The following is a 24,032-nucleotide window of genomic DNA, read 5'->3' as shown; positions in this document are numbered from 1 at the left end:
CGTAGTGGCAATTATTCAGCCCAGCCAAATATCTCAATATGTGACAATGTTTTCATCCAGGCTCTCAATCTGTACAGATAAATTTGCAATTAATCAAATATTTGCCACACAGTCTATTAAAAGCCTTCAAATCAGCCGTCAGAGTGTACTTTTTGTAAAACTTTTGCTTTGTTTTCATGCAGATGCGACGTGACGGCGTCTCAGAGGCATAATGTTACATGGGAGAACAATCTTCGAGAGAAGTGGAATGCAGGTGCACATGTTTATCCCTGCTTGCCTGCTCCTCCTGGCCCTGCCGTGCACATGCTTCCTTCCAAACTTCTGGTCGCGCGCGTTAACGCTGTCCTGGGATTCACACACGCACCAGTACATCACCGAGCAGGCCATCCTTAATGTCACCCTGGAGACTCTGAATGGAATCAAAAGTCACGACAGAAGCCTTTCGGAGGAGGAGGTGAGGGGACGCTAACTGCATTCACATGATAATAAAATAGTTATCAACAGTTCAGTATAAAGTGAATTACTATTCTATATCCTTTATTGTCTCCCAGACCAGATTGGGCCGTGGCTTCTGGAGAGCGGTTGGAGAAGTGGTGAAGTCCAACGCAGCCATGGATTTCCTGAGCACCACGCGGTCAGACCCAAACTACCACTTTGATTCTGAGCGCATCGACAGCGCCAAGGTCATGTTACGGCAGTTGTGGACCCAGACTGTGCTCTCTGTCAGAGCGAAAGAGTACCAAAGTGCCCGTCATAGCTTGGGACAGCTTTTTCATTCCATGCAGGTACACATTGAATTTGCTTTAATTTTTCACGAAACATTTGATAGTTTCTGGTTTGAAAAGCGTTAAAGGAATTACAACTTGCATAAAACGTAGCCGTCGTCACTAAATCCTTCCAGACCCGTTTTGCTTTCTATATTGAAATAACTGCTAAATAAATAAATGCTTTGTGTTCTCAGGACTTCTACAGCCACAGTAACTGGGTTGAGATGGGCCAGCACTCCATTTACCTCCACCTACTCTCACCAGAGGAGCCAGCCGTCCCTGTAGCCAATGGTAACTCACACATTGTGATTTCACTACAGGCCCATTTGTTGACACGGATCTTGTGGCAGGTAGATCGTTCTTCAACAACTCGAACACCTTGGTTTGAGGACGCCATGGTCCTCCTTGTGTGGAGTTTGCATGTTCTCCCATTTAACTTCCTTCTACAGTATGAAGACAGGTTTTGCTGGTATCTTTAAATGGCCCATTTGGCTAATTGTATGCATGGATGATTATATGTGCATGTATGTTTGTCCTTGTTGGTTGAACTAGTAAAGTATCCAAGCCTCAGACTAAACTATTTGTGTGTTATTTTAAAACTATATCACTGTTGTGCTATTAGCTGGTAGATTCCACACAAATTACAGTCTTTCTCACTTCACAATGATATATAAATTGATAAGCTATACTGAATCACTACTGCCAAGCATCAATCAGAATTTATATTGTTCCTGCATAATGGCGTGAAGTTAAGCTCCAGTTCCTCCTACTGACAGAAGGCACTCCCACCTGCATGGAGTGCTTCAGCATCACGTGTCGAAACAACCTACTGCCACAACTGATGAATCCACAGGACGAGCCTGTGCTGCTCACCACAGGCTACTTCAACACTTTTCCTCCAAAGCCTGCAGGTGTGTCAGCACAAACAGCATTTTGTGAGAAAGAAACGAACTTGGATTTCAATAGGTTTTCAAATCCACAATGCGACATTTTACACGTTTCAGGCAAATGCAGTCATGGAGGCATACTGGACAGCAGTCGCCACTCGATGGCCAAAGGAGGCATCAACAAGGACAGCACCTCGCCTCTCTTCTCCCCTCATCATTACCTTCATGCTAAAGCTGCTGCTTTGGCTACTGAGGCAACACTGACTGTACTTAGAGATCTGAGAGACACCATTGGTCACAAAGCCTTCCTCAGGTGAGCAGGAAATAAATGCCTCATTAAAATAAACAAGCTTTTTGCATTTTGAATTGAATATCTCAGCAAAACTTCCTTTCACAGACTCTTCAGCGTAAGGCAGGTTCCTGCGCTGGTGTTTGTTATGGACACTACAGGCAGCATGTTTGAAGAGATCACCGCCGCCCGCCTCCGCGCTCACTCCATCATCCAGAGCCGGGCCAAAAACACTGGCCAGGCTGGAACTTTTCTACTTGTGCCCTTCCATGATCCAGGTGAAGGCAGACCTTCTTTATTTTTGGACGAACATGTTGTATTATAAATAATTAGAACAATGATTTGCAGTGTCCTGGTTCAGAAGGTTTTAAAAAGGCCTTTTGGGCATTCATGTGGACACAAGTCCCTCTTTAACATTCCAAATGATGCACTGGATTGCAAATGGAGAAAGCCGCACAGGACAGAAGACAATAGTCAACAAATGATCAAATCAGAGACTAATTTTGAAGATATGATGTCATGTGAAACGTAACTGCAAAGCTGCTATGAGGAATTGGTTGGCCACGCTTGACGTGAAAATAGTGCATAACTATGCTCAGTTGGTAGAGCAGGTTTCCTTCCAATCACAAGACTGTATAGTTTACACAGTTTACATAGGTTTTCTTCTACAGAGGTTGGACCAGTGTATGAGACGGAAGATCCAAACCAGTTTATGGAGCACATGGAGGACCTGATGGCCCTGGGAGGAGGCGATGAACCTGAGATGTGCCTCTCGGCCATTCAGGTACGTTCTGATGCTGAAAAATTCCCAAGGCAAACGTTCAGTTTGCATTCACTGTGACAAAAAAGCTCTTTTCCTGTGTATTCCGTAGCTGGCTCTCACTCACAGTCCGCCGCTGTCTGAGGTGTTTGTGTTCACTGACGCATCCCCCAAAGATGCTCATTTGTTTGATGCAGTTAAAGCCCTCGCCCTGGAAAAACAGACCAAGGTTTGTTGAATCACTGATAAGACCAGGTCATTTCTTTTCCGGAAGTATATTCCTCCGATGTGTTTTAATGTTTTAATCTTCATATGCTATGGAACTCTCAGAGGAAGGCCATGTTTGCACAAAAAACACACATCTTTCAGCTCAACCACCTTGGATCTGATCTGATGTTCCCACAGGTGACATTTCTCTTAACCGAAGACCCCAACTATACAAGAGACAGCAGAGCAATAAGGAAGAACGGGAGGAGAAAGAGGAGTCGAGAAGCTCCTTCCCCTAATCGTTTCTCGCTCTACTCTTCATTGTCCTTCGTATCAGGCGGCCTCACTATCTTCACCACCAACTCTGACATCCACAGGGTCTCGAGCATAGTGGAGGACAACACAGCCGCTGAGAAGGTACATCATTGATACACTTCTGGTGTCAATCTGAAAAAAGGTTCCAGAGGCAACACAATCAGTTCCTCCCATTCACTTACAGCTGTGCTAGAAGATAATTCAAACACTATGAAGTCAGCTTTTGGTCACATTACCTTAGGGTACATTTCTAATAATGGAACTTCAAATGGTAAACCTCCCCCTTTCTCTTATAACTCTTTTCCACCTGAAATCATTTGTTTTTAGCATGTTTTTGTTTTCTTTCAACTCTCCAGGTGACTCTTCTGCATGTGGAAAGTGACCAAGAGCTGATGTCTCTTCATTCCTTCAGAGTTGATGGTTCAGTCAAAATTGTCACTCTCCATGTTTCTGGCACTATGACAGAGTGCATCCTAACCAATCCCTCAGGTATCCACCATAGCATGCACTTCTAGATAATCCCATCAGAAACCGTATTAGAACCATTATTCTGCTACGTGAACCGTTGATTGGCGAACTGTAATATAATTGTTTTGACCCATTAGAGTGTTACTATAATACTCTGTCTACTACAACTTTTTTCATACCAAGTTTAGTCTTACACTGAATCCATCTGTTCACATTCTTCTTCCGGTCAGGCCAAAACCAGTCTCTGTTGAATGACAATCGAAAAGGCCCCCTTGCTGAGCTGCAGCACTTCCAGGGTTTGTACCGCATCAGCTTGCTTCAACCAATTCAGCCTGGTCAGTGGAAGCTACAAGCCAAGAGTGACGGACACCTCACATTCAATGCAAAAGGTAAAAAAGAACAACAGGACTTGCCTGAAAGAGATTATCAGAAGCATGAACTGTTTTCAGATGAAACTTTTGTTCTGCGCCACCAGGTGACAGCAGTGTCGATTTCTTGTATTACTTTGCCACTGTTACCAATGAGACGCACCCAGGACTGGCCAGAGTCGAGGGCAGTCCTGTGGCAGGTCAGAAATTTGCATATATTCTCTAAATATAAAGATAGCTGTAGCAATAAAGGACCAATTACAGCATAGCTACTGAGACAAATTTGAAAGTACTTGCAGATGAGCAAAACAATTTTTCCTTCTTGATTTCAGGTGCCCCTGCCTTCCTGGTGCTGGCTGTCACCGGCCTGGATTCAGAGGAGGAGGCATCTTTCAGTCATGCAACACTGCTGGCAGCCGGAGGGGAGAGCCTTCAGCGGGTGAAGCTGAACTCCTCTTCTTCTTCCTCTTCCTCATTTCACTCCACGGAGGAGCTTGTGGGATTGGTGGACCCGGTTCCCAGAGTTCCTTTCTGCGTTCGACTTACAGGCCAGGACAGCAGAGGAAACAAGCTGGAAAGGGTTTCTGCAGAGATGGTGCAGCCCACCTACGTTCAGATAGAGGTAATCAGCAGCGGAAATGCTACATGAGGCTGCCATTTGCTGCGATAGACTACAGTCTGATTTGGGGGGAAACGAAAAGGTTGAATAAAACATCTGGTATATTTACTTACTGAATGCTAGTAAAGAATTAAGGGAACAGGTAAGCAGGTAGTATAGGTCAGTATAAAATAGAAATAAACCATACTTTCTTCTGACCCTATACTTTTCATTTTTCTGGACCAAGGTGGACAAATACTAAAATATTATTGTTACTTTATCAGTTGTAGTGTTTATTTTCAAGAAATCAAAGCTTTGATCTATTTTCAAGTTCATTATGTGATACCATCTGTTAAATCCCAAACCTCTCTCTCGCTCTCTCTCTCTCCAGGTGCTAACCATCCCTCGTCTGGTACCAGGTCACAGCACAATGGTGACCTTCAAGATCCTGAACCATGGGCCAGCCCGACTCTTCAGTCTGACTGCTGATGATGACCGTGGATACCTTCACACCAGGGGACCGCACAGGTAGAACCAGGAAGCATAAATCATGAAATAAACAGAAGTGAAGTTTCCTGTCATCCTTCACTGACAGAACCATGTCTTACTGCAAAAAGGAAGGAATTAAAATATTTCTTGAGCATTTTGATGGGGGGGGGGGTTTTCAGTATGTTTCATAGAAATATGTTTTTGTTGTTTTTAAACTTCAGGTTCCTTGTTGGAGCACAAGGGTCATTTCCTGACCAGGTAGACCTCCACACTCCTGCCACAGCTCAGGCAGGAGCCTCCGTCACCCTCACCTTCACTGTGCATGCTCTCGATTCTCCAGACACAAATTATGCAGTGGCCTACCTGACCGTGGTGCCCCCGGTAAGTAGTGACCAAAAGTTCCATATCAGCGCTGTACCTGTTCAGATACACACAAATCTTATTAAAATAATTAACATGAAGCTGACCAGGGACCCTACTGGGACAGTGTTATATACACCAGGTGTGGGACGATTAGATGCAGCTTCAATAATAAGCAAAAAGGAAGAGCACATCTTTCTATATTGGTTTCGAACTCCACCCCTTGTCTATAATGATACCATTTCAAAAAAGAAATACCTGCACAATAACCACCGCCGCACAAAATTACACTGTGAAACTCGTAGTCTATGTTTATTGATTTATGGTTTCATTTTGTTTTCGTCTTTGACTGCGCAAGTCATTCATGCTTGATCTAAGATAGTTGTGCACTCTCGCTGTGTTCCCCGTCAGGATCCGGACACCTCCCCGCCGTCCTGTACTGCAGCACGAGTGCGGGCAAGCTGTTCTTCTGTTTGCAACGAGTCCAGCTGGAGTGTGTCCCTGGCCGTGTCAGATGTCGGCCGCTCCGGGCTCGCTGCTCTCCAGCTGCAGAAAGGTGGAGGGGATCTAACCGTATTCCATAGTCCTCCACCCATGGAGGAGACCCCAGTAAAGACCCAGTCAGGCCCTGATCAGCAACAGGTACACAGGGAAGAGACAACCAGCGGAAACCGTCATCATCAGCATAAAGCCAGATTAAAGTATGGAGACCCTCCTCTGAATATCTCTGAATGGGTGCCCAGCTCATCGCAGCCACTCTGGGTCAGGTACACGTCCAGCTGTTGCTCCGCGAAGGCAGAGATGCTGGTGTGGGACACGGCCGGAAACATGAAACGCTGCCATTTAAAATCTGGTGAGCAGCGGCATCTGAGAGACCGGAGCACAGAAACCAGTGGAGCTGGACAGACCACAGTCACGGCCGTGTTTATTTTTTGTTGTTCAGCTGTGCTATTGATTTGAACTGATGTGATTACAAATGTTTTGCTGGTCAAAATTATTGTCGTTGTTGCAACTATTACATTACATTCACATAATAACGCCACAGAATCTTTTATTTATCATACTTTTTTGTTCTACCCTGCACTTAAGACAGGGGGAGGGGATGCTGTGGAATCCTAGTCTGTTTCATTCAGGCCCGGAGTGGCTAATCAGGAGGAACAGGACAATTCCCGGTGGGCCGGTCTGATGTTTGAGCCGCTCGGGCCGGCGTTCACTTTTTTTTTTTTGTTCACAGCACTGGGTTGATCATACGCTGTTTCCCCTGTTCCCGGACCGTCTCCGCCTCACTCCACTTTTTTTTCTTTTGAATAAACTTCATTTAAAGTTTGCCACTGGCAGCTTCTTTCTTTAAAAGTAACCTAGGGTTACGTCCGAATTGTCCCTCCTATCTCATCTTTTGACTTTTCCTTAAAGCCGGAAGTGTTTAGTGTGGCCGCCATGATAAGGACTGCCCGAATTCTCACTAAACAAAGGAATGGAGGCTTGTTGCTTCTTTTAGAACCTCCTCTAGCTTACGAACCACTGGTGCATTGGGTACGCCCGAAATGTCCCTCCTAACTCCTTATCTAGCGACTTTCACTTAACCCCTTGAATGACATCACAGGGTTAAGGAAAGGTGTTAGAAGGCTTCCTAAAGTAGTTAGTGAAAGGCGATTACATTAAAAATTACGATTTTGTTTCACTTATTGTAAGGTCAAAGTACCCTGAAATAAGTTTTTTTATTTCTCATTTTGAGATCAATTTCTCTCCCAGATGTTTGAGGCCAAATATAATAACTTCTATGAGCTCTGAAGGAGAACATTACAGCGACATTCATACTGAAAACTTATTAACTCTTCAACTGGTTGGCCATTACATGCGAACGTTGTGTTGTGACACACAAAGTCCAGCAACACAACCTCAGTACAAGAGATAGACACAGTTCAGAAGTGTCTTTTTAAATATGTTGGGCCAAAGAAATGCCCCAAAAGCAGCCCAGGTAAGTATGGAGGAGCGAGGACAATGGGCAAGTAAGGTAGAATTTCTCATGGCTGTTGCGGGAAATATCGTCGGCTTGGGCAATGTGTGGAGGTTTCCGTACCTCTGCTACAAAAACGGAGGAGGTAAGCACTGAACATGCATCCTAAATGCTTCATTCAATTTATTTTAAAAATTCAACAGAACCTGATTTTTTTTTATTTGCAGGTTTTTAGCCACAAGCTGGTTGTTCTGCTTGTAATGGATGTATAATAACAACAAAATTCTTCCCACTGAATGAGTTTCAAAAAACTTAAGTAACTGTCAATGCAAAGAAAAATTGCGTCAATTGATGTTTTTATAAAAGGCAAAAGTCCTTTAAAGTATCAAGTAACTTCTGATGTTCATGATCAATCATAATGAGACCTGGAAAGACAAAGGGAGCCAAATGTGATCTGAAAAAACAAAACTGAACTATGTTTCATAATTTCTCTTTATATTAATTACAAAATGAAAAATTCTTTTTTTTTTCATGGAGATACAGCTTATATAATAGAAAATATATAGATATCTGTGTTGTGGTGTAAAATTGGAAATTAATCAGTGCACCTGTGATCTTTCTTGTACTAAAATGGTCCGAAAAGCATTCAAACACATGGTATTTGTATCACCAGCGGTCCAGAGATCACATCACTGCATAATGCCTCCTCCCAAGCCATTTAAACCATTAGAACAAGACATGACCAGGACAATGAAAGACCAGATATTGAGATTCAACATACTGATTAAAATTCTACATGTTCTACAAATTCATCGTTTTCATTAATCTGAGATTGAAGATTGTGTGCACAGACTGTGATCAATGTAAATCAATTGATGGAACATCATTGCATTTATTCCAGGACTGCCCAGTAATTTTACTATCTTTGCTTGAGGATTTTTTTTCTCTCTTTTTTCTGGGTTTTATTATAGAACTTTGACTTCTCTTGTTGAATGTTCAATAGATTCTTTATCTCTGCAGTCACACATTTCTAGTTTCTTGTTCTCAGAGACTAGGAATCATCAACTCTGACATGCTTCCCGAGCAGAATAGATTAACTTATTTAAGTCATTCATTTGAAGAAAATTTGTGTCACTAACTTGAAAGTACTGAGCAAGGGGGAAAACAAATATCAAGGTCCTTTGTTCAAATACTTAGCTTCAAGTTCAAGTACTGCCTTTGTACTACGATTTGATGTGTTTTGTTATGGATATATACAGTGTGTACCCCTCACTATTGGTGTGCAAGACTAATGGTGTGTGCCTCAGATTAGTAAAAAAAAATAAAACTGTCTTTAGTGCCTTGATGTCCCTGTTCTACAGAAAGTGCAGTATAAGTGTGCATCGCTGTATACTTTGTAACTTTAGGTGCATTCTTGGTGCCGTACCTGGTGTTTGTGGTGACATGTGGCATACCCTTGTCCCTGCTGGAGACAGCCATGGGTCAATACACTCAGGAGGGTGGCATCACCAGCTGGAGGAAGCTTTGCCCACTGGCACAAGGTTTTTTGATTTTTTTTTGTGTGTTTATTTTCTAAATATTATTGCAGCACTATATAATACACGGAATTTCATTCTCCATTGTCGATGAGGTCACTGAGCTCACTATGACTCCAAATAACAAGCAGCTTTTATAAATGATCGTTATTTTGAATGTTATTCTTTTAACCATAGATTCCAAATCTGCCCTGTCAGGTATCGGCTTTGGTGGGCAGTTGATCCTCTTCTACAGCTGCATGACATACATCATCATCCTGTCCTGGGCTTTGCTCTACCTTGTGTTCTCCTTCAGCTCTCAGCTCCCCTGGGCCAGCTGCGATAACTACTGGAACACAGGTGAGACGTAAACGTTTGTCTGGTTTATTTTCTTCACTTTGGGTTCATATGAGAAACAATATGATAAAAACCACAAAACATTTTGCAGGCAAACAGCCACGTGGTGTACATTTTAAACATAAAATTGGACTTTTTCCTCTTTTTTTTCTTTTTTTTTTTTTTTACAAATTGCCTGTAAACATTTTTTTTTTTTTTTTTAATCTAACATCTGTAAATGTGAGTCCTCGTTGTTCTTATGTGTCTTTTATTATCATTTTAGATGACTGTGTAGACTTTTCAACTAAAAACATTGAGTGGACCAACCAGACAAACTCCACCTCTGCAGCCACAGAATTCTGGGAGTAGGACAAACTACTTCTTTATACAGTAACTCAATATTTTAGCTCAGTGCTGTACTTATTCATCTGCGCATACTCTGTTTCTAGACGACGAGTCCTGGCCATCTCCGGGGGGATTGAGGAGATAGGCAGTATCCGCTGGGAGGTGTTTTGCTGTTTGATTGTCATGTGGGTCGTCTGCTACTTTTGTGTCTGGAAAGGAGTGAAGTCCACAGGAAAAGTAAACATGTGTGACACAAGGCGATATCAAACCTATAAATATCGTGCATTCGAAAATGCCTCAGATGTTTTTGTTTTGTTCCAGGTGGTATATTTTACTGCTACTTTCCCTTACGTGATGTTGCTCATCCTTTTGATTCGTGGTCTCACTCTTCCTGGTGCCCAGCAAGGAGTTATGTTTTATCTTCTCCCTGAAATTTCCAAACTCACAGACCCTCAGGTAAAAGATCAATTCTGTATTATAAATTCTATAGTTCAGTTGTAGTTCTAGTATTACAGTTCAAACGAATAATTTCACGTCCCCTGTTGGAACAGGTTTGGAAGGAGGCCGGGGCTCAGATTTTCTTCTCGTACAGTGTCGGCGGGGGTGAACTGGTCGTACTTGGCAGCTACAATAAATACAACAACAACTGCTATAAGTAAGTATTTTTATTTTGTGACTGGATAAAATTTTTCTCCTCGCTTATGTTCATAGATTTTTGATAAGGTTTTTGCATTGGTTCAAGATAATTTACCAGTTGAAGTGACACATTTCTATATTTTGCAGAGACTGTCTGTGTCTGTGCCTGCTGAACAGTGGAACCAGTGTTGTTGCTGGGTTTGCGGTCTTCTCTGTCCTGGGCTTCATGGCTCAGGAGCAGGGGGTTCCCATATCAGAAGTGGCAGAGTCAGGTACATATTCAGAGCAGTTTGAGAGGTTGTGAACTTAATCTTGATCTGATTGGATGATATAAAGGGGTAAACTCTATTCTGGTATGTTAGAATGGAGAATAAAGTGACAGCTCTGCTGAGTCAAGTTCATTCAATCACTGTTCTCCCCTTTAGGGATCTACCAACAGTGGTGTGCAGTCAGGGGCAACAAAAATAGTTTTTCTTTATTTTTAATAATTAAAAAGTGATTTTGAAATCTGTGTCTGCAATCAACTTTAGCAATTTTATCCAGAAGACGAAATGGTTCTATTTTGTGGAACTCAAATCGCCTATATCCTCTAAATGCATCACAACTCTTTTCCTCTGCTGGGGCTAGCAGAGGAAAGCATTGCTAACATCTGATGGAAGCTGGACGCTGCTATTGGGTTAAAATGTTGAGTGACAGTATCATCAGCCAATCAAATTTTGAGGGCAAGCAGGTGGGTGATGATGCACTTTTATTATCTGCTAATCTGGAGTGATGGCAGCACATTTAAAAGCAAGATCCATGATACGATAGTGGACCTGCTTCGGGGGCCTTTTTCACGGTGCCTGTTTGCAGAAGAAATGGAAATTGTGAGTAGAGTAAAACTGACACCAGAAATGAATGAGCTAACTCAGACCAACAAAGGCTTTGTGGAGCATTTTACAGCAGGATGGATTTAATCTACAATTGATGGTGAGTGCTAGTTTTGTTTTTTGTTTTTTTACTTTCTCTGCCTTAGATTGACGCTGCTGTTGGTATTTAGTGCTGTTTTTTTTATTGTAACGTGGTGTTTCCCATACAATCATGCACACAGACAGACAAGCATGCATGCATGGCAGGAGTTCGCGAGACTAGCATAATGGTGGCCTTACATTGGATTTGTATTGTGTAATTACTGTAGGTAAGTTTAACCAACTGGAAACATGATAGGTCCAGCATCCAGTGAAGGAATTGGATGTCCCTGTTGGTCTGTTAAAGTTGAGACCAATTTCATGTCAGTACAGCCTTTAATAGTTTGTTGGGTAAATGGAAAAAAGTGGCGTCCCTGTGTAATGTCCTGGCTGTGCAATGCTGCCCTCTTTTGGACAAGTGAAGACATGACAACTCAGGCTGCTCTTGTCCTTTCACCAACAAGCATTCAAGCCCTGCTGTTAAATGATGTAAGACACTTGTTGAATACTAAACACTTCCGGCTGGTGGCTCAGCTGACATGGGATTAGCGTCATCTGGATTTATGTTTCTAGGGAAGATGGAAGCTTGTTAAGTCATAGATGTCTACAATTGGCAACACAACAATCCCTCTGTGATACATCCTGTTAAAATGACTTTAAATAGTAGTAAAAATATGTAGATCCACCTCTGGTCTGGACAGTGTGCACTTATCTTCATCACTAAATAACTTTATGATTTTTAAAAAAAGCCACATTTCTTCAGCAATCAAAAAAATATGATTGCCTTCATCAATAGTATTTAGTAAATTCACTTGACAGCACTTGTTGAAACCTTGACTAAATGACAAGTAGTTGAGAAGAAAACCAGTTTAGCATCTTTCTGATTTTGTGTTCCAGGTCCGGGCTTGGCATTTATTGCTTACCCTCAGGCCGTAGCCATGATGCCTCTGCCTCAACTGTGGTCCATCTGTTTCTTTGTCATGCTCATTGTCTTGGGCCTGGACACACAAGTAAGAAACACGTGCAGAGGGCCTGTTTAAAAAAAAAAAGAGAGATCACATTTCAGTTTTACTGCTTCTGCTCTGTCTTTTTTTCTACAGTTTATTGCATTAGAGGCGGTGATGACATCCATCATAGATTTGTTTCCCCAAGTAATGCGCAGGCCGGGCCGACGAGAGCAATTCCTCCTTCTCTTCTGCTTGTTGTGCTTCTTCTGCCAGCTCGTCATGATCACTGAAGTCAGTTCCAATTGTTACATTGACATTTAGGAGTCACAACTCTAAATGTGTCGTTTACTGCATAAATTATATTAGACAGTATAAACTAGAGGTCAAATTGACTTTGCCCTTTTCACATAAACTGCTGCAGTTTGTTAAAACAGTCACAATTACAACACTTCTGCAATAAAAAGGTATTTTAAAAAACACCAAAAAGCTCCATCCAGCTCTTCAAAGATACAAAACCAATTTCTTTCTTCAAGTAAGTAACTATTAAATAGTTGTTAAGCTTGACTGAAGGCAAACATTAACGCTTCCTGAGATTGAATTAATGCAAACAAAGATCCTAAAATCTCCACCCCGGGAAACTCATGTTTTGCTGTTCTTTGTTTTTTACCTTAATGAAAATATTTTTAAGATCTGACATCAGCATGGGTCTCCTCTCTCAATTTACTGCAGCAGAGTAATAATATGAATTATTTGTCATATTTTGCATGAAATAACTTTCCTTTTCTAACCTTGAAAAAATGAGGACCCTGAAATTACAAAGTAGAGCAAAACAAGAACCTTGCCTGAAGGAATACATGAGCCATTTCTACAACACAACTCTACACCATGTAAAATACGTATGTCAACCCAGTTGTGCCACACAAACAAACTGCACAACAAGTAAATAAAAGCTGAGATTCCATGTATTATGAGACAATGAGAGTAAATGATATATCTAACATCCCTGCTGTTGTTTCCAGGGTGGTATGTACATTTTCCAGATGTTTGACTATTATGCTTGTAATGGAGGCTGCATCCTCTTCCTCTGTGTGTTTGAAACCCTGGCTCTTGGATGGATATTTGGTAAGTAAGCTGATCTTGATGTATTAGTTTATAGTATTTTCTGTATGTGGGGGAAATCATTTAAGAGTGCAGAAGTGTTAACAAGCATGTCTGATGTCATTATACTTTTGAACTCTCATTTCGCACCAAGGAGCCGATCGTTTGATTGACATTATAAAGGACATGACAGGTGTTCGACCCAACCCCTTCTTCAAAATCTGCTGGCTTTACATCACCCCACTGATTTCACTGGTGAGTTGCCTTTTTTCTTTTCTTTTTAGCACTCTGCTGGATCAAATCTGTTTCTGAATACAGTCAGCATTTAACAGGATCCACTACTAAACCATTTCTGTGTCATCAGGGCTCTTTTATATATTCTTTAGTGGAGTACACGCCTCTGACCTTTAACCGGTGGTACTTGTACCCAGACTGGGCTCATGTGTTGGGCTGGCTATTTTGCCTCTCCTCCATCCTACTTGTGCCTGGATGGGCACTGTATAAGATGGCTACTGGAACCGGGACCCTCAGTCAGGTGGGACAATCCTTGATTTATTTCAAGAAATAAGACATAAAGAATGGCGTCTATGTCATTGTAAATTTTCTCAACATTTTGTATTGTTATCCATTTAGCCATCATTTTAAGAACAGCAAATTAAAGATGATTCAATGTGCTTCCAAACACATGATTCCTAAAATATGTGCACACAACCTCAAACACTACATCGGATTTTACTTTGAATTTTCAAAGGGAGAAGGTTCAAGTCATGCCTCTTGTTTCATTAATACCCGTTTGAGGCTTTATCTTATTTATTTTTTTGCATTATTGTTATTGCGATTCAATAATCATTTTGATTCGGGTAGTTTTTGTGAAGAAAAGTTTGTAAACTAATGTAATCCAAAATAAAACTAGGATGTTTGTAAAAACTGTGTTTAAATCTCTTTTGCCCTGTTCATATAATTTCATTTCTTTTAACTTTACTCTCAACATTTCTTTACGTTTTCTAGCGTTTCCACCACCTGTGCAAGTCTGATCTCGGAGATCCACTCTCCCAAAAGAGAGAAATTGTGCTGCAGGACACCGGAGAGCAAATGCAATTGTTCAACATCAACTGATCTCTGTGAATTCTGCAATTATTAACTATGATCTAAGACCATGGAGGCTTCTGGAAGTAGTCATTTCTCCCCCTCCTTCTTTTACCCCCATTGTATTATATGTACTCATTAAAGAAGAGCTGTAAAATTCAAGCCTATCGTCATCTTTTTTTCCTCACAATATTGTGTTTCTACACAAGTACACATATGCAATGCCTTTCCACATTTTGTAAATACTGAAGGCAAATACGATTGATTTTGGTTGGGTTAGTTTGTTATAGAAACCTAATTGTGTTGCGTCATAATGCTCGGTAAAATCAACCGAGTGAAATGAAACTTTAAACAAATATAACTGCAGTTCTCCAGAGTTACGTAACTGTGAACTTGGCGACTCGTTGCCATACATTAGTAAAGGATCCAACAAAACTGCTGGAAAAAAACTAAACGTTATTGAGGCTCTTGCAATACTTAATGATCCATTCTTGAAAAGCAGGTGTGTTTAGGGGAGGAGGCATCTCAACTCGCACGGGGCAGTGGCTCCTCAGAGGAACTACACCTCAGTGATGCGTAACATCCGTCTTGATGGAACGGCATGTACTTTCTCTTAATATTGTATTCTTGTGTTTTACCTGAACAAATGAAGACATTTTGAAAGAGATATTCTTGTAAATCCTAAATGTGATGAGAAAACCCAAATTGTCTTTGCGGATTATTTAATTTAAAAAAAAATTTTTAAAGTTCCCTTTTGGAGAGTAAATTTATAAAAAAATAAATACGCCACTGAGCTCTACTGGAAACCCAAGAAGGAAACTGCTGCCACGGCTGTTGAAGTCACAGGACACATAACACATACATGTGGTTAACACATGCATCACACCTTCTGTGCTACGTTTCCATGGAAACCGTCAGACTATTTTAAGGTCATGTAAAGCCGACTCTGCAACCAGGACATTTAAGAAAAAAGTATGTGGAAAAACTTGATTTCATAATGTATTGCTTTATTTCCACAGCTTAAATTTATGAAAAATACACCATATAAACCACTTACATTTTTTTTTTTTTTTTTTGATAGCGTGTGCATCGCTGGCCACGTGGTCCACCAAATTACACAAAGAAGAAAAGAATGAATGTTCTTACACATACCACATGCATAAAACCCATCTACTCTGCATACTTTTAGGAATTTTAAAACTTTCAAAACCGTAAAGCAAACTGTGCTTCATTTATAAAACAACCACAACATCAACCAGAAGTCTTGGTGTAAAAAATTAAAAAAAGAAGCAGCCGTCATTGTGAAAATGGACAGTAAAGTTGCTGGATGAGAGAAAATTCTATAATATTGTCTCAGGGATGCTGCATTGAGTCTGTATCCTGCCGCAATTACATTCAGTTTGTATTGTGATCGATTCGATTGAAAATCAGTAGGATAATGCGTAATATTTGATGCACCCTAGTGATGTATAACAATGTATAAAACAAAACAAAAAATCCAGTGAAAAAGCGTTTAAGGCGTTGTTTAAATGTTTGGACAGAAATCCTTGCAGTGGTCCAGTGCTGAGTAGATTCTGATGCGACGTTTACATGGCAGCACATCAGGTGCCGCCAGTTTCCTGTTAAAATGCCTCTGGACTGGAAGCCTGTAGCTCTGGCGTTATTTCTTTATTATAAGGCACAGATGCTGCCCGATGAGGTCTTTTATCACCCAGCTTGGACTGCCGGCTCTTTCTTGGGTAATAAAGCTCAAAGGAAACCGTTTACCTCCCAGTACATGTGGGGTTTTTTGGGGGGTTTTTCTGGCCTTACATGGCAACGAAACAAGCGACTGTAGCGATGAGCAATGCCGTGGCCGTCATTGTAGCGTCACGTGCCACTTTTGTGCGAGCCGATTTTCCCTGCCTTTCGGGGGAAATATATTTTATTTTCACACGATCCGTTCCAATGGCTCGCCAGCAGAGATGCTCTCCTTATCGCTGTGCTTCTATAAGGGCTACAGTGGTAATACAGAAGAAGGGACTGTATTGCATTTGAGTGCAGTAACGGAGTTTTCAAATATCTGAACAAGATTTTGAACAAAAAGTAAAAACGTGAAATACTTGACCTGCAGAGATATTTTTCACAGCTTCTTCAACACCAAGATTAATGATATAGGACACAACATTTAAACAAAAATATAATATCACAAATTAACTACAAGGGCTACAATCTCGCCTCACAGCCAGAAATATACCAAGTTCGAGTCTACGCTCGTGGCGTTATGGCGTGGAGTTTGCATGTTCTCCTTGTTTATCTGAGTACTCGCGTTTTCTTCAAAAAATCCAAAAGCAAACATTTCTGGTGAACTGCTGTCCTGAAGTTGGTCGTGGGTGTAACTGTGATGGACTGTTGACCTGATAGTGTGTGTGTGTGTACCCTGCCTTCACCCAGAGTTGGATGAAGATCGGCTGGAGCCTCCCCACAGCCGAGGCTGTAGAAAGTAGATTCAAAGATGGAGGGAGGTTCAACAAACTGGGTCGTCATCCTGAAAAGGCACGGAAGATTGTGCTACCCAGTGGAACTGTCCGGAGACATGAAGGCCACACTATCTGAGCTTTTATCATGAGCCGTGAGCTTGCCGTCTTGTTCTGAGGCGGGACGGTGGAATACAGCACAATTCTGATCAGCACCACTCTCGTGAGGCGACTCTGAGGTTTCTGCAGCTCGCAGGCCGACCGTGTCATCAACGGAAACCCTCTCTGGTTGACAAGCTGAATCTGGATGAGAAGGACTTTGCCGATTCTGCATGGCCTTGAGGTCGGGGTAGCTCCCCGATTCATCCATGATATTGTGTAGGTGCTCCCACGCCGTGGCGCCACTGGGGTCGTTAGCGGCCCGACACAGCAGCTCTGTGTGCTGGCGCAGCTGAGCGATGCCCCTGTCCGTGGCCGCGCTTTGGCGCAGCAACTCCTTAGTGCGCAGCGTGATGTCCAGGAGCCCCGACTGTTTGAGGATCTCCATCGTGTTGAAGAAACGACAGTAGCGAGTGCTTGGGGCGGAGTCTTTGTGGTGTCCTCTGCCTGTGAGGAAAGTGGAGGCGGCCTGCAGAGCGGAAACAGACGGGGATCCCTGATTTGTGAAAGCCGAGGCAGGGGAGGACTGACCGTCTCCGGTTGAAGAGGAAGAGGCTGCTGATTTAGGTTGTTTGTGAAAATGCTGCTCGGGGAGGCCTCGTGTCACAGAAGCGTCATTAATCTTGGGGTGCGTGCACACCCTCTTGCTCAGACTCTGTGATTCGGGGTTGAGTGAAGATTTATCGGGTGGCTTCTTGCTGGGGTGCGGTGCAATGCGAGGGTAGGAGTTAAGGATCGGTATGTAGCTGTTATTGACTTTCTTGGCGGTGACATTCGACCTCTGAGAGGAGGGCTTGTGAAGTTGCAGCGTGTCTGGGGCCAGGCGAGGCTGCTGGAAAAGGATCACATGCGGAGTAGCAGAAAAGTCGTTTTCCCTGATGTCGTTCCTCCAGAGCAGCTGCCCACTTTTCTGGATTACACTTGGTTGCTGGGACAAGAAAGGGCGAAGGAGGCATCAATAAAGCAGGGGATCAAGAAATATATGCTCAAGATCTGGGTTTATTTGCAATATTCCATTCTTTCTTTATTCTTACCCTGTTTGCCTGTAGCTACACCTGCTTACCTGTTTGAGCCCCGTGTCCTTGATGATGTAAACAGATGGGAGATCGTGTCCTGTTGGTACACTGGGAACATTCCCAGGATTCCTTTGAACAAGTTGTTCGTTTTGTCTCGGCGGTGAAGCTTGTGCATGGTCGCTGGCTACGAATTGGTTTTTGTTGCTCCGCCGGTCCTCCACGTCCGTGTGATGCCAGTCTGAACCATCTGCAGAGAAGACAAATTATACAAGTGAAAAGTGGAACATGCCAGTTTTGATACTGAAGTATTTGTTTTCACCCTCTTATCAGCTGCTCACCCTTTTGTTTTCCCAAGGAAACAATGGATTGTTATGAGGTCATGCAATCCTTCTTCGTAGTTTTAGGCCATCAACACTTTTTATGTTTACGTGCTGTTTAGTTGAAGAGTAATTGTGGCTAATGTTGTTGCTGCCAAACTTGGTGGACATTATCAGGACCTTTTTTTTGGGGGGGGGGGGGCTGGGTTATACAGTAAGCGACATCATACAGTCCAATTAGTTGCCGTTTCAAATTTTCATTTTCCGTCTGCAAAAGGTCCGCGATGACATTCTTGAGATAACTTTTGTTCATTACAAAGAATTACTACAGACCCTGCATTCTTAATTTCATATGGACTTAATCCATTACTTTAAAAGTCAGCAAGTTTCTTATATTGACCTGAAATGCACTATACCCATTTTGCGTGCACTATTGGGTTCAACATTAATTGGTTAAATTCACATTAACTCACCTGAATAGCCTGAATCCTTCTCTGAACTGCAGCTAGAGCCCTTTCCACTGGAGTCGTCTGCATCTTTAGAGCCACGTATGGCCAGCAGAGTTGTGCTGTTGCGCTTATCTTTAGCGTTCTTGCAGGAAATGTGCTCACCCGGTCGAGGCTGTTGGTTCGGCATGCTGGACCCTGACAAGAAAATATCTGACATTTAAACTGCTTCTGAAAACAACAATAATGATGCATGAGAATGAGCACCTTTCCAGGGTGGGGAAGATCATGTTTCTCCTATCAGTAAACATAAACAAAACAAAAAACCAACAACGTTGACTTGTTTACACATAGGAACTTCAAGAACAGGAACAACCTGTCCTCAAGTCCCCTGCAGACACTTTCTAAATCAGGTAAACAGACAGAACTTTGAACACGTGTATTTTAAAGAGGACATCTGCAGTAACAGAAATATTTAGCTCACCAGGAGGCAAAAGGCATGTAGTTACAGTCATCATCAGCTTTCAGCCAAAAACCTCAACAATACTCACTGGCCCCCAAAATGGTTTTGATTGGTCTTGCTTGAGAAGCTTTTAATCGCCTGCAGAATATTTTATACAGCTGCCTGTGAGTGACACACTTCGGTCCTGCGTGTTCTTTGTTCGGATCAGAGGAGATAGAAACAAAATAATTGGTGCAGAGATGCTCTGCAAATCCACGACTGAGATGTGAAACAAGATCTACATTGCACTTGGCACACACAGCTGAAGATCTGCGGTGGATAAAGTCAACATTAGGTTTGCAGCTGACATTTAAACGTCAGCAGGTTGACGGTACTGGACTCGGTTTTCGTGGACACCACGTTGTGACTTTCAAAATCTTGTCCCAGACCGTCCTGGAACAACGTGAACTATTTCTCCTCCATGTGAGCTTGGACCGGTGAGATGTAGAGATCCGGAGGGTCCGTGAAGGCACCACATGTCCTCTCTCGTCCTCCCCCTGAGTTATTATGCAACTCAACTTTGAGTCCAACCCCCTCGGTTTCTCTATTACATATACTTCCTCTCACACGGCTGGTAAACACTTACACGCACAGAAATTCATAAAACACCACGAATAACCCCCCCGGAGAAAAAAAAAAGACTGAACGACATTACGCGTCGATACTAGTTTGAAATCCACGTGGAAAAATAAGTTGAAAACCCACGAATATAACCACACGACCTTGAGCAATCAGCAGGTTTTAAAAAGCCAAACTGTAAAATATCACCGCATTTATTTGTCGTGTGAAACTTACCTCTTTTAGGTCTCTTTAATAGATGGTTTCTTTAATAGATGTCGGTTTTTTGGTTTTTGTTTTTCATTAAACGTGTCTTTTAGCGTTCGGAAAACTCTGAAGTAAACTATTAATCTCATGTCACACTCGTTACATATCAGTGTTACTATAAAAACCGTAAATAGTGTAATCTTTGTACAATAAAGCGAGATAACGCGGCCGTAGTAGTGGGTCGAGATTTAGTAACATCAAAGCACCGGAAATCAAACGTAAACACAGCGTAGTTCAAAATAAAATGCAACGGGTGCAAAAACATCAATTTCTTTACGACATCACCAGCTCTCGTGACAACACTCGGTGTAAATCAGAGTTATGTTGATGATTTATTCCTCCAGCAAAACTCACCTGCAAGTATATCCAGATGTGTGCCCCTCGGCGCTTTTGTACTGAAACGGAGAGCGCTAACCGCGGATAACTTGACGCTGCATTGATGAAACGTTCACAAAAAAGTGGGGGGAAAAAAGAACAAAATCTGTTTGAGAGCAGTTTGTCGCTCAGGTCCGTCCCACGGGAGCAACAGAAACAGAGGCGCACACTTTAGTGACACAATTCCAGGGCTGAGTCACCTCAGCTGAACCCATGTCCGCCTGTTGGACCACCTACCAGACACAATAAAAAAAAAAAAAAAAAGATCTCCGCTGGCACAAGAAGCGCTGATTGGTCCGCTAGCCAGCGGCCATAGCCAATGAGGTATCAGTGCACGTGCACCGGCGAGACAGTGACGGTAAAGACTGGAGGGCATGGGTGGGCAATACGGATATGATGGGAGGGGGGACCACCATTTCGTCATCTCACAAAAAGGAAGTAAAATAATAAACTGGGACAATTAGCATGTCTTCAAGAAAATGCAAGTGCGAATGCTGCAGCCGAAAAACAGCAAAACTGTAATGCTTAAGGACAAGGTAAAGAACAATTTAAAGGACTGATAGTTTTAAAGGAATTATTTTTTTATTTTTTAAACTGGACGTTTGAAAAAGTACAATAGTTTTAAGAAAAACCCTGTAAAAGACTTGTAATCTCAGAAAAAGTTAAAGGAATGGTTGTCAGAAAAGGTTACAGGACTATGAATTGAATAAAAATTAAAGGGCGGCATGTAGAAAAAGAAAACTTAAAGGACTGGTAGTTTAACAAAAGGTGAAAGGACTGGAATTTTACAGAAACTAAAGTATTGCTTCAAGCATTCACAAAATAATGATAAACAAGGAAATGTGAAATTAGTAATTATCAGCATACATGTTCAGACAAAACCATTGAAGGCAACTTCAACTTCTAACTTTCTCTCTTTTTAATGGTTTTTACCAACCGCTTTTATTTAATCTGATTTCATCTTTTATAATTATTAGTATGTTTTTCTATCCTCTTCACGTGTAAACACAAAATCTAAAGTGCATTACAAATAAAATGTATTGTAATCATTATCAAGGGAAGAACAAAAACACCAAAATAAAACCTTTGAGGGTTTGTAAGATATACTTAATACATCTCACAAAGTCATTTGTCTCTTTTATTCTTTTATTTTAAAAACACGCACCCCATTACAAACAACGCTAAAGGAACTCGAGCAACAGATACACAAGTCAAATGTCTTGTAGGTGAACTTTAAGGTAGAAAAACTCCACTGGGATTGCCACTGTTATTTCATAGAGTTTGGACAGCTAAAAGAAAACACTTCCTTCAAGGAGAGGAATACTGGGGAAAATGGGATAGCATTAAAAACTCTTAAGGACAGTCTATTTTTTTGTATGCAATTGTAAATACCCTTGCCCTCAATCATTTTTGAATGTTCATGCATGTTGTTTGGAAAAAATAAAAGTTTCCCCCAAAAAAGCACAAAAAAAACCCCACTTCCTTATAGGGTTCAATAAACTCAGATCCCGTGGACAGTCTGTGCCTCTCTACATATCATTTCCTCAGTATAATAGCTCATGCTTCACTACTAACAGAGAAGAGTTCGACAAGTCTTTGCTCCTCTTGTAGTGGTTTTGCAGAACCAGGCTAAGAGGTTACAGATTGACAAACTACGCTATTGTCCGCTATAGGAAAGATCTAACCCATATAGTTTTGTGAGAGGATGAATTTCTTTAATAACTGCCGGACGATGCTGACGCTGTTCTATGTCTGTGGTGCCAAATGCGTTCCTCTATTCTGTTGCATGCTGGGACCGCAGGCTGAGCGTTCCAACATCAACAGGCTCAACAGATTCTTCAGAGAGGCCAACAGCAGTGGCAGTGGTATTGGTGGTCTCAGAGTTAGGATCCATCCTGAACAATGTCCCTCACCGCTCTCCAAAGGAGATTCTTCCCGTGGCCATCACACATTCTGAAGCTTCTGCTTAAATTGTTTTCAGCGCCACCGTTCTGTTGTCCGTAGATCCAGAGGGACACGATATGTTTGGCACAGGAACGATGCAGGACATTTTCCACAGCTCGGGGACCCTCTGCAGATTCACACCGTCAGGTGCCTCTTGGAGGAGAGCCTCCTCAGCGGTGACGGTCAGGGTGGGGGCAGTCTGCAGGGGTCAGGCGGAGAGGGAGGAAGTGATACTTTCACAGGATGGTGTGAGGTTATGAGGGTGTGAGGTTAACCCTGCAGACAGACCGCAGGGCTGTCAATATCAAATCTGGAGAACAGAGGCCTGTACTACGAAGCAGGCTTAACATACCTGGGATATCTCAGTTATCTGGAGACACAAACCCACACATTCGCAATCTTTGTTAAGCAGCACTACAAAGCAGGTCATCGACTCGCTAATTCAACACACATTCACATAAAATGGGAAGTGTTTGCAGCGTCGGGCCAATCACAAACCCTGCGAAGAAGCTTATGTAATTCAAGAGCAAAGATATGAATTCAAACATCATCCAGGCCAAAAGCAACACTGATGCTGTAGCGAAAGCCAGGAAGAAAAATGTCGACCCTGTTAATGTGCAACTTCATGAGATTCATCACAATAAACAGCCAGCAGTGTCTATGACTCAATGTCACTTTATGGCACAGACATTTCAGGCAGAGTACTTTGTCAGTCCCCCCCCCCTTGGTGTAGATTTCCCATTAAGTTCTTCTGAGGACAAGTTTCCCCCGTGTGGTCAGGAGGCAATGCGTTTATACTCAATCTCTTATCATGAGCACAACCTGCTCTGGAGCACATTAGCCCTTCAGCATAACCAAGGTGTCACAAGTGGACTATCAGTTGCACATGTATAGGAAAACAATATATTGCAAGTATCCACAAGTCTAATTTTGAATTGGTATCAAGATATACACAAGTCATTTTAGAAATCAAATTGCATCCATCCTACATCTTTGAAAATGTAGAATACCGTTTTTGTAAAAGGCAACATCTTGAGCTCTACAAGTTTGCCATTACAATAAAATGGTAAATGAATTGCATTTCTGCAAGTGAATCATCCCCTCAGACAGACACCAGCAACCTGGATTGAAGGGTGAACTTTGGAACTCCAACTCGCAACCTCGTGATTGGAAGACAACACAGGTTTATATATATTAAAGTTTCTTAATAATGGCACAAACGACCTATAAATTAGATTTGCCAAAGTGCACCCGAGAGACCTGCTCTATTATAGTCACAATATGCAGATAAGTTTATTTTTACATCAACACTTAATTTGGAAGTCAAGTTGCTGCAGATGTGCTGCACCCTGCAGGTCATACACTGTTAGAAGGCTGCTCCGCTATCAAATAACAGTCTCGGATGTGTTGAAATTCAGAAAAGAAAGCAGCTGTATAAAATGCACCAAAAACAGGTCAAACTCAATCTGCAGCAGACACTTTATTTTCTTTTTTATATTAAAACTTCAAAAACAGCCCAAATCATCTTCACAACGACAAGGACAGATTGGTACAATTGAAATATTCCCTAAATCGGCTGCAAATTAAGATCATAAAAACAAAGGTGTCAATTTGCTCA

At 42.0% G+C, this 24,032-nt stretch overlaps 3 protein-coding genes across 3 annotated transcripts; 2 read left to right on the top strand and 1 right to left on the bottom strand.

Moving 5' to 3' along the window:
• Nucleotides 1–211: 211 nt before the first annotated feature.
• LOC308140572 (von Willebrand factor A domain-containing protein 7-like) lies at nt 212–7,299 on the top strand (the record flags this gene model as incomplete). Its single annotated transcript, XM_080510407.1, has 17 exons — nt 212–454; nt 552–785; nt 962–1,058; nt 1,544–1,678; nt 1,772–1,967; nt 2,052–2,221; nt 2,615–2,727; nt 2,816–2,932; nt 3,109–3,327; nt 3,582–3,714; nt 3,924–4,082; nt 4,169–4,261; nt 4,394–4,683; nt 5,051–5,187; nt 5,370–5,529; nt 5,920–6,420; nt 7,261–7,299. 17 exons carry the CDS (start codon nt 212–214, stop codon nt 7,297–7,299), a joined length of 3,036 nt encoding a protein of 1,011 aa, XP_080366533.1.
• A 193-nt stretch (nt 7,300–7,492) lies between these two features.
• On the top strand, nt 7,493–14,404 carry LOC308140563 (sodium- and chloride-dependent GABA transporter 2-like; the record flags this gene model as incomplete). Its single annotated transcript, XM_080510392.1, has 14 exons — nt 7,493–7,610; nt 8,872–9,006; nt 9,199–9,339; nt 9,599–9,680; nt 9,765–9,897; nt 9,982–10,116; nt 10,212–10,315; nt 10,444–10,568; nt 12,141–12,253; nt 12,344–12,481; nt 13,210–13,312; nt 13,443–13,543; nt 13,653–13,823; nt 14,297–14,404. 14 exons carry the CDS (start codon nt 7,493–7,495, stop codon nt 14,402–14,404), a joined length of 1,707 nt encoding a protein of 568 aa, XP_080366518.1.
• A 1,025-nt stretch (nt 14,405–15,429) lies between these two features.
• On the bottom strand, nt 15,430–20,590 carry LOC308140553 (CLOCK-interacting pacemaker). The gene is made up of 4 exons (XM_080510380.1): nt 20,450–20,590; nt 18,796–18,966; nt 18,053–18,252; nt 15,430–17,917 (listed from the first exon to the last, which is right to left on the bottom strand). Exons 2-4 carry the CDS (start codon nt 18,956–18,958, stop codon nt 16,925–16,927), a joined length of 1,356 nt encoding a protein of 451 aa, XP_080366506.1. The 5' UTR covers nt 18,959–18,966; nt 20,450–20,590; the 3' UTR covers nt 15,430–16,924.
• Nucleotides 20,591–24,032: the final 3,442 nt, after the last annotated feature.

Source organism: Blennius ocellaris (genome assembly GCF_963422515.1).
Source record: "Blennius ocellaris genome assembly, chromosome: 2".
Lineage (NCBI taxonomy): Eukaryota > Metazoa > Chordata > Actinopteri > Blenniiformes > Blenniidae > Blennius > Blennius ocellaris.
The sequence above is the reverse complement of the archived record's forward strand: the minus strand, read 5'-3'. Positions and strand labels throughout refer to the sequence as shown.

Bases quoted from the DNA above. Each gene is read 5' to 3' on its own strand.
- LOC308140553 (XM_080510380.1), bottom strand. From the start codon at position 18,958: ATGCCGAACCAACAGCCTCGACCGGGTGAGCACATTTCCTGCAAGAAC. The intron at 18,253-18,795 runs GTGAGTTAATGT...TCTTCTCTGCAG, and splicing joins GAAGGATTCAGGCTATTCAG to ATGGTTCAGACTGGCATCAC. The intron at 17,918-18,052 runs GTAAGCAGGTGT...TTCTTGTCCCAG, and splicing joins AGGACACGGGGCTCAAACAG to CAACCAAGTGTAATCCAGAA.